At 46.4% G+C, this 10,860-nt stretch overlaps 1 protein-coding gene across 1 annotated transcript in view; it reads left to right on the forward strand.

The window, feature by feature from the left end:
- LOC115474709 (inhibin alpha chain-like) overlaps positions 1-7,987 on the forward strand; it is a 14,288-nt gene extending 6,301 nt beyond the window's left edge. Inside the window, exon 2 of the mRNA XM_030210334.1 lies at positions 7,166-7,987. Coding sequence (XP_030066194.1) covers positions 7,166-7,914 — 749 coding nt within the window. The 3' untranslated portion in view covers positions 7,915-7,987. The remainder of the gene's footprint in view (positions 1-7,165) is intronic.
- Positions 7,988-10,860: the final 2,873 nt, after the last annotated feature.

Here is a 10,860-nt window from a genome sequence, read left to right on the forward strand (position 1 = left end):
CTCTGTCAAATCATTTTACAGCTGTCACACTCTAACACTAAACCCTTCCCTCTGTCAAAACTCATTTACAGCTGTCCCACCTCTCACACTAACCTCTCCTCTGTAAATCCTCCCTCTCCACTAACCCTCCCTTTGTCAAAACCTCGTTTTACAGCTGTCACCCTCTCACACTAACCCTCCCCTCTGTAAAATCCTCATCATACAGCTGTCACCCTCTCACACTCACCCTCCCCTCTGTCACAACCTCATTATACAGCTGTCACCCTCTCACACTAACCCTCCCCTCTCTCAAAACCTCATTTTACAGCTGTCAGCCTCTCACACTAACCCTCCCCTCTGTAAAAACCTCATTTTACAGCTGTCACCCTCACACTAACTCTCCCCTCTGTCAAAACCTCATTTTACAGCTGTCACCCTCTAACCCTCTCCTCTGAAAAAACCTTTTACAGCTGTCACCCTCTCACGATAACCTGTCACAACCTCATTATACAGATGTCACCCTCTTACACTAACCCTCCTCTCTGTCAAAACCTCATTATACAGCTCACCCTCTCACGATAACCCTCCCCTTTGTCAAAACCTCATTATACAACTGTCACCCTCTCACACTAACCCTCCCCTTTGTCAAAACCTCATTTTACAGCTGTCACCCTCTCACACTAACCCTCCCCTCTGTAAAATCCTCATCATACAGCTGTCACCCTCTCACACTCACCCTCCCCTCTGTCACAACCTCATTATACAGCTGTCACCCTCTCACACTAACCCTCCCCTCTGTCAAAACCTCATTTTACAGCTGTCAGCCTCTCACACTAACCCTCCCCTCTGTAAAAACCTCATTTTACAGCTGTCACCCTCACACTAACTCTCCCCTCTGTCAAAACCTCATTTTACAGCTGTCACCCTCTCACGATAACCTGTCACAACCTCATTATACAGATGTTACCCTCTTACACTAACCCTCCTCTCTGTCAAGACCTCATTATAAAGCTGTCACCCTCTCACACTAACCCTCCTCTCTGTCAAAACCTCATTTTACAGCTGTCACCCTCATACTAATTCTCCTCTTTCTGTCAGCTCTTACCCTCTCACACTACCAGTCCTCTATCTGCTGTAGGCCAGCACCAGGGCTCAGCAGACTTGTATTTTAATCACTAATCTCAGAGAGGCAGCTTAGCCCACAAGAAGGTGCCAAGATTGAATATTCAAGGGTAGTGAACTTGTGATAGAGAAGACAAGTTATTCCTGGGGGAATTCTGTGTCACTGCAGAATTCTACACAGAGACAGTGGTGGTTTACATGTTCGTACCTCCGTCCTACCCCCCCACCCCCCACCCAAAGCACACACTGCAAGCCTAGCTCCTCTTTCCCTACTTCTCCTCCAACCCTCTGGGGGCTGCCATCATAGCACAAATTAATATTTGCCTAATCTGAAACCAGTGAAGAGGAAAGAAGTTGTATGTCAGGAAGGGATCCTCAGGAGCTTAGCCTAGAATGGGTGGCAGAGCTGGTGGTTGGGAGGCGGGGCTAGTGCTGGGCAGACTTATATGGTCTGTGCCGGGGCTGGTGGTTGGGAGGCGGGACTAGTGCTGGGCAGACTTATATGGTCTGTGCTGGGGCTGGTGGTTGGGCGGTGGGGATAGTGCTGGGCAGACTTATACGATCTGTGCCAGAGCCGGTGGTGGGAGGCGGGACTGGTAGTTGGGAGGCGAGGATAGTGCTGGGCAGACTTATACAGTCTGTGCCAGAGCTGGTGGTGGGAGGCGGGGTTGGTGGTTGGGAGGCGGGGATAGGGCTGGCCAGACTTATACGGTCTGTGCCAGAGCTGGTGGTGGGAGGCGGGACTGGTAGTTGGGAGGCGAGGATAGTGCTGGGCAGACTTATACAGTCTGTGCCAGAGCTGGTGGTGGGAGGCGGGGTTGGTGGTTGGGAGGCGGGGATAGGGCTGGCCAGACTTATATGGTCTGTGCCCTGAAGAGGACAGTACAAATAAAAAAGTAGCACATATGAATTTATCTTCTTGGGCAGACTGGATGGACCGTGCAGGTCTTTTTCTGCCGTCATCTACTATGTTACTATGTTACTATCTGACATAATCTCATACTATGGCCATTACCCTCCACCCCTCCCCTCATAACTCAGTGACCTCCCCATTATATGGCTGTTACCGATCACCCTTCTCTTCCTCACTCAGTGGCCCCCTCATTATAAGACTGTAAGCTCTTCAACCTCCCCTCCTCTCTCAGTGAGCCCCTCATTATAAGGCTGTCACCCTCTTACCACTTCTCTCACAGTGACCCCCTCGTTATAAGGCTGGCACCCTCTCACCACTTCTCTCACAGTGACCCCCTCGTTATAAGGCTGGCACCCACTGACCCCTTCTTTTCTCACAGTGACAGTCTCAATATAAGGCTGTCACCCTCGGTCCACTTCTCTTCTTCACAGAAGTCTTACAGGATGAGGGTGGGTTAGGTGAGGGATAGGGAGAGCCGGGTGGATGAGGGACAAGGAGATATGCATGGTGATAAGAGGGTGACAAAGTAGTAGGATTTCATGGTTTATAATGAGCTAGAAAACCCAGATCTTTGCTAAGTCCTGTCTGGTGAGAAAGTCCTGGTTGGAGAAGGGTGAAAGCTTTGGTGCTGTCCCTGTCTCACATGTGTCTTGATATGCACACAACGTTTTCAGCCGGTTCTCCAGGTCTTTTCTGCTGTTTTCTTGCGGTCCTGGAAAACAGGCTGTGAGACAGTAGTGTTGAGGGCTGCCCCCCCCCCCTTCCTACAAATGTGCCACTTCTCCATGTTGCCTTGAAACTGGACATGTTTGGTGAAGATGAAGGGGAACTCATCCTTCTCATATGCTAAGCCCTGGTCCTCTGCAGTTGTGCAGGGTTCATGCTTCCCCCCCTCCCCCCAATTTTACATCTTTTTATCTTTCTCTGGGCTTTAGCTGATGTTATGATTTAGACTATCATATATCTGTGGTAATGGTAATCTGGTTTTTATTCCACTAGGAATAGGCAGGGGAAATTTGCAAAAAGATTCCTGAAGGTCTGGTGGAAATTGGGGAAGTGTGTGTCTGTTAAGAAAAGTACCCTAAATTCCAGAAACTTGGAGGTATTCTTGTTTTTTAATGGTTAGTTTGATTAGTTTGGCTGTATTTTCACATGTATGCCTGGTCTCTTTATTTGTAAACCACATATAACTGATAAAATATTTGCAGTATAAAAGTATTTTTAGCTTAGTTGGGTTCCCTGGATTCCTCTGAAGAGGCAGACAGTGCTAAACAGAGTTTGTTTATCATTAAAACTGAGGTTTGTCATTTGGCTGTCCTGTTACTCCATCATTTTGCACACATTACTGCAAAATGTGGTTATATATGTAAGTACTAAGTGTTGCCATACTGGGACAGACCAAAGGTCCATAAAGAACAGAACCCTCTTTCCAACAGTGACCAATCCAGGTCACAAGTACCTGGCAAGATCCCAAAACTGTGCAATACATTTTATGCTGCTTATCCTAGAAATAAGCAGTGGATTTTCCCCCATTTTAATAATGGCTTATAGACTCTTCTTTTAGGAAGCTATCCAAGCCTTTTTTTAAACTCCGTTAAGCTAACTGCTTTTACTATATTCTCTGGCAACGAATTCCAGAGTTTAATTACACATTGAATGAAGAAATATATTTTCTCTGTTTTGTTTTAAATTTACTACTTTGTAGCTTCATTGCATGTCCCCTAGTCCTAGTATTTTTGGAAACAGTAAACAAGCGATTCACATCTACCTGTTCCACTCCACTCATTTTATAGACCTCTATCCAGTGGTGTGCTGGTAAATGTTTAACAACAGGCTCTCTCCCCGGTCCACCTCTGCGCCCCCCCCCTCATCCACTTCTGCTTCCACCCCCCCCCCAAAAAAAATTGCAGAGCTGGCTATAGCCAGGGAGTGAGCCTGGGGGGGGGGGGGGGGGGCAATGCATTACTTCAGGAAAAAAAATTAAATTAGCCCAGGTTCCAATCTAATTCAAGTTTAAAGTGGGATAAAATGCCATAAATAAGTAAATAAATATAAACTTTTAATGTTGAGCACCTGATTCTCAAAGTGGACATATTCCAAACACTATAATGAAAATAAAATGATTTTTTTCTACCTTTGTTGTCTGGTGACTTTGTTTTTCTGATCATGCTGGCCCAGTATCCGATTCTGCTGCTATCTGTCCTCTTAACTCTGTTTCCAGAGCTTCCTTTCCATTTATTTCTTTACTTTCCACCTTTCTTCTTCATTTCTTGTCCTACATCCGTAAGTAAAAGCTGGGTCCTCTGCAGACTTGACTGTCCAGTGGATCCAGCTTCTGCCTATTTTCTTCATCCATGTACAGTTTTTCTCCTCTCTTCCTTTTCCCTCATCTCATCTCCTTCCTCACTCTTCCCTCCCCTCCATCCATGTCCAGCATTTCTTCTCTCTCCCTTCCTTCTCCTCCATCTATGTCCAGCAACCCTCCTCTCCCATACCCTCCCCTCCATCCACCCATGTCCAGCAACCCTCCTCTTCCCCCTGCCCTCCCCTCCATCCACCCACCCATGTCCAGCAACCCTCCTCTTCCCCCTGCCCTCCCCTCCATCCACCCACCCATGTCCAGCAACCCTCCTCGCCCCCCTGCCCTCCCCTCCATCCACCCACCCATGTCCAGCAACCCTCCTCTTCCCCCTGCCCTCCATCCACCCATGTCCAGCAACTCTCCTCTTCCCCTCCCCTCCCCTCCATCCACCCATGTCCAGCAACCCTCCTCTCCCCCTTGCCCTCCCCTCCATCCACCCATGTCCAGCAACCCTCCTCTCCCCTCTGCCCTCCCCTCCATCCACACATGTTAACCATCTCCTTCCACTCCCCCCCAGCAGCCCATGTCAACCTTCTAGCCCCACCCCTACTAAACGCCAGACATTTCCTGCCTTCTTCCAGCTCCCCCCGATTCCCGCTCCCCCGCTCCCCAGGTTGTCCATCATCTCCTGTCTGCCCTCAGCTCCCCGATAGCCCTCATTTCCTTCCTGCCGCCGCCCTGCCTTTAAATATTGTATTTTTCCTCGAGTCGCGGTGCCGGCATTGAAAGCAGCAGGCTCGGCTCAAGCCTTCCTTTGCATGGTTTCGCCCTGTTCTGATGTATTTCCTGTTTCCGCGAGGGCGGAACCATGCGAAGGAAGGCTGGAGCTGAGCCGAGCCTGCTGCTTTTAATGCTGGTGCCGCGACTCGAGGAAGAATACACTATTTAAAGGCAGGGCGGCGGTGGCAGGAAGGAAATGAGAGCTATCGGGGAGCTGAGGGCAGACAGGAGATGATGGACGACCTGTGGAGCGGGGGAGCCTGCAGCTTGCGGGGTGGGGGGAGGAGAGGCAAGCCGGCTCGCACTCGGTAAACAACACACCACTGCCTCTATCATAACTCCCCTCAACTGTCTTTTCTCCAAGCTGAAGAGCCCTAGCTGCTTCAGCCTTTCCTCATAGGGAAGTTGTCCCATCCCCTTTATCATTTTCATCACCCTTCTCTGTACCTTTTCTAATTCCACTATATCTTTTTTGAGATGCAGTGACCAGAACATCCGTCCAGAGTCCATTTCTCTGAAAACGGCTTGGGCTCATCACATCCCACCAATTATTTCTCTGTGCATGGGGCAGATGGTCAGAATCACACTGTTCAGTGTGATTTTGCTCTGTGTCCAGCTGCAGCATCATTCACCTCCCCCTGCCTTTCCTGTTGTCCAGTTACAGCATCTCTCCCCTCCCCTGCCTTTCCTGTTGTCCAGTTACAGCATCTCTCCCCTCCTCCTGCCTTTCCGTGTGTCCATCTGCAGCATCTCTTCCCTCCCCTGCCAGGAGAATAAGTATAGAGAGAGAAAAGAAGAGGACCCAAGACAGAGCCCTGAGGTACACCAACTGATAGTTTGATAGAAGTGGTGGAGGATCCACCAGAGCATACACTAAAATGCGACGGGTTGTCTCTCCCAAGAAAACCAAGACGGAACAAAGCCAGAGAATGTTTGTGCTTCCTATAATTTTCCTTTTCAGCGCAGCCCATTTGCCCTTCCTCCAGGGAAACTATGTGGTTGTCCACACTAATGCCTTGAAAGAGTAGTCTCTCTGGACTCTACACTGTAGGAGGGCTGGTACCCAATGGCCCTAGCTCAGAGGTGATGATGAAGGAATGATCTTAGGGTCACTGTGAATAATACAATGACTACTGCCAGTATGTAGCAGTGGTCAAAAAAGCAAATAGAATGTTAGAGATCAATAAAGAAGATGGAGAACAAAACTGAGAATATCATTATGCCTCTGCATAGGTCCCTAGTCCATTTGCACCTTCAGTACTCTGTGCAGTTCTTGTCATGCAATCTCAAAAAGGATATGGTAGCATGACGAAAACAATAAAGGGGATGGAACCTCTCCCTTATGAAGAGAGGCTAAACAGGTTTGGGTTCTTCAGCTTGGAGAAAAGATGACTGAGAGGGCAAGATATGATTAGAAGTGAGTGAACTGGTTAAATTGGGAATGGATGGGGGAGGTGTAGCCTAATGGTTAGTGCAATGGCCTGAGAACCAGATCCAATTCCCACTGCAGCTGCTTGTGATTGGACAAGTCACTGAACCCTCCATTGCCCCAGATACAAAATAAGTACATGTATATAATATGTAACGCGGTCTAATTGTAACCACAGAAAGGTGGTATATCAACTCCCATCCCCTTTCCATTGTTTAACCTTTCAAGCAACACCAAGACAAGGGTATGCACCATGAAATTAGCACATTTAAAACAAAAGTAAAGTCATTTTTCATTCAACGCATAATTAAACTGTGGAAGATGTTGGTAAAGGATATGGTGAAGACAAACTAGGGCAGTTGGGTTGGCAAGGTAGAGCATGTAAAGTACTTTTTTCACTCAATAAGCATTCAAGCTGTGGAATTTGTTGCTAGAGGATGTGGTCATGGCAGTTAGCATGGCTAGGTTTGAAAAGTCAGTGCAGAACCTGGAGAGGAAATCCCCATATGCTGAAAGCCCCACTTTCCCTGGGATATCTGCTGGGTCCGTCTTTGTAGCCTGGATTAGCTGCTGCCAGGCCTGATGGATCTTGATCTGACCAGATATGGCTTTTCTCATGCCTTCTGTTCTTCTCTTGTAGATGTGCCCTGCGAGGACCCTCAGAAGCAGCTGCCAGTTGGCGATTCAGAGAATCTTTTCACCTATCTCTTCCAGCCTTCAGCACACATACTCAGTCGCCTCGTAACATCTGCTCAGTTCTGGCTCTACACAGGTTCTCTTCCGTCATCGAGTGGACAAAACCTGTCTACATTCCCTGCAGAAGTTCTGATCCTGTCCAAGAATGGACATATTAACATGGAGCCCTCTGCAGTCTACACTTCTGACAACTGGACATGCTTTCACTTTTCACAGACATTCCTTCCGTATATTTCCCAGAAGTTTTTTGTACTGCTGGTGCGCTGCCCAGCCTGTCCGTGTGTCTCAGAGCCTGATAAGCTACCCTTTATTCTGTCTGTCACAAACCCAAGAAGTACAGAACGATCTCGACGCTCATCTGTGCCCTGGTCACCAGCAGCTGTGAAAGTGTTGCAGAGGCCTTCAGATTTGCTGAACCATAGCCAGTGCCATCGGGCTTCCCTCAACATCTCCTTTGAGGAGCTGGGCTGGGACAAGTGGATTGTTCATCCTAGCTCATTTGTCTTTCACTACTGCCACGGCACCTGCTCAGACACCGCCAGCCTGACCCACAGGCTGGGCCTCAATCTCTGTTGTGCTGCCCTTCCTGGCACCATGAGCTCTCTACGGGTCCGTACCACCTCCGATGGAGGATACTCCTTCAAATATGAATTCATTCCTAATCTCATCACAGAAGATTGTGCCTGTATATGAGACCCCACGAGGTCTCACCCTGCCATTACTCTGCCTGTATGTGAGATTTAAAAAGATATCACTGTCATCTGCCCCAGATTATTGTCTATATGTGAGAATGCAAAACGTTTTACCATCACCTCCCCCCCCCCATTACTGTACCTTTATGTGAGACTAGAAGGACCTCACCACCATCATTTCCCCAAACTACTACATTTGTATGTAGGGAGAGACTCAGTGGGGGGGGGGGGGGGGGGGTAGAAATGTAAAAGGAAAGGGAGAAAGTGTGAGAACAATGTTTCAGCAGGAATTTTACAAGCTGCTGGACACAACTGTTTATTTGAGGTGGGGGGGGAGGGGAGGCCCTGACTGAATCAACTGAGGAGCAATTGCTCAGCACTGGAAAAGAGAAGGTGTGTGTATGTTTCTATATCTCAGGTGGAGACGGTCTCACATAAATGACATTTATCTTTGAAGATTTAAGCTGGAGAGTCCACTGTACTAATGCACGTGTTCTGGTAAACTCTGTGAGCTGAAAACTTCCTGTCACTTAGGGGGTCTTTTGCAAAGGCGAGCTAGCGAATTTAGCTCATGCTAAATGCTAGAAATGCCCATAGAAATATATGGCCATCTCTAACATTTAGTACATACTTATTTTTAGAGCTTGCTAAAAACGCTAGTGCACCTTTGTAAAAGGACCCCTTGAACAAATTCCTGTAGGAACATCTGTAAACGGTTATTAAGGTAGATCTGGACAAAGCCACAGCTTATCCCTAAGGTTACATAGCATGAAATCTTTATACTTTTTGGCAATCTACAAAGCACTTGTGAGCTGGACTGACCACTGTAGGCAACGAGATGGACTCTGGGTCTGTCAGTTCAGCAATGCTTATGTTCTTAACTTACTTGGGCAAATTCCTTTGAAACTCTGCTCGTACTGTCTCTATTCTTCCATTTGTGGAGGTTTTTTTGCACATGGCCTATAAATCTCACTGTTGGCGCAGTCCACTCTAGCGTCTCTGCTTTGTATCAGAGCCAACGGAGAGTAAAAGTGACTTGCCCAACTTCCCTGGTTGTTAGGCCAGTGCTCCAGAGCTGCCAAACCACCCAGTTCTGTGAGGGAGACTTTTGGCCAGTCATGCTTCTGAAGTTATATCCTACTTTGGTGCGTTACGTGTAGCCCTGATACTAGCAATTGAAAATCATCACTGCAGGTAATGGTAATGCATCAGGATAAGGTTGTCAGAAATTCAGGACTGGATTAAAATCTGCCTCATGGAACTGGGCATCTTGACAATTCCCTGGTTCTATCCATTAAACCACTAAAGTGGTTAATGGATAGAATTGCTTATTAGGTCCACCAGTACTTCCTCCCTTTGGCCCATCCCATCAGCTCATCAAAGATCAGGAAACAACGCCTCAGGCAAGTCTTGATCCATGATCCATTTGTGCCTACAATTCATATGTCACTCGTGAAATGAATTTCCCATTGTCCCTCAATCATAGAGCCTAGTAATAAATTAGTGCCAACACTTTATATTCTATACAAAGTTTTGGGAGGGTGGAGGGAACGATGTTTCCTCCTCAACATATCCATCATTAGCATTGGCACATATTACGACACATCCTTTAATGTCTGGGGACTAAAATGTTAATATGCAGTCCTGCTTGACTATTGATTAGCTTATCTAGAGATGTGGGTTTTGAAAATGCAGATAAAAAACTAAAATATTCTGCCACAGGTAGACAATTCATGCTTTCAAGTGGTATGGATTAATCCAGGTGTTGCATATATAGTGAGCTGAAGCACACAAAGCCATAGAAATATTTTTTAATGCTTATTTTTGCATGATAGAAATGCAGCATCAAATCCCACTGCTAACTGATAGTAAATGTTATTTGTTTAGTTACCAGATTGGCGACTGCCTTTACGGTTTGATGTTAGCCACATTGAGTCTGCAAATTGGTGGGAAAATGTGGGGTACAAATGTGTTAAATAAATAAAATAAATAAACCACACTATTCAAAGTATGTGCTTACTCACAAACTATTACTGCTGCCACTTGCACTGTTCCCTGGGAGGGGAGGGGGGGGGGGGCGGTGGGGAAGAAGAGAGAGAAAAATGAATGTGATTTCAGGAGGGGAAGAAATGAAATAACGGGAGGCCTCCAGTAGACCACGGAGAGAAGTGTTATCTCAATCCATTACGTTCCAGAGTTCAACCTGTTTATATATAGTATAATAAATATAGTAAGGATTAACCCATCCAAACAAATTAAGTCAAGAAGATGGAGAAGACTGAAACTCTGTCTGGGATTTGCATCTTGTCGTCTCTGGTTCATCTTTTCTTGATGTTCTCATTGTTGGTTCCTATAAATAAAACACTGCATTTACATTGCTTGACTTGTGCATATCACTTACAAGGCTATTCAACTCCTGGATCAATATTCGGCTGTACTGTTCATTTCTTTGTTCTGTTTCTAAAAACAATAAAAATGATCTGAAATTAAAAGAAAGAAATAACTGGGGTCCATGTTAGTGAGGCCCACAAGTATATGCTTGCATAGGGTCCAATCCAGTGTTAATTGAAAAGCTGCCAAATTATCCAGTTGCAAGAGAGAGACTTTTGGGCCGGTTCTGCTTTTAACTGTAGTCCTGGAAAAGAAAATAAGATGACACCTTTTTTATTGGACATAACTTAATACATTTTTTAGTTAGCATTCGAAGGTAGCCCTTCTTCGTCAGATCGGAAATAAGCAAATATTGGTAGATGATAGTGTATATAAATGAAACATCAAAGCATTTCAGTGACAGTCTAACAGGATGAGGGTGGGTTAGGTGAGAGACAGGAAGAGTCAGGTGGATGATGGACAGGGAGATATGCATGGAGACAGGAGGGTGACAAAGCAGTACAATTTTATGGTTTATAATGGACTAGAAAACCCAGATCTTTGTTAAGTCCTGTCT

Source organism: Microcaecilia unicolor, chromosome 7 (genome assembly GCF_901765095.1).
Source record: "Microcaecilia unicolor chromosome 7, aMicUni1.1, whole genome shotgun sequence".
In the NCBI taxonomy this organism is placed as follows: Eukaryota; Metazoa; Chordata; class Amphibia; order Gymnophiona; family Siphonopidae; genus Microcaecilia; species Microcaecilia unicolor.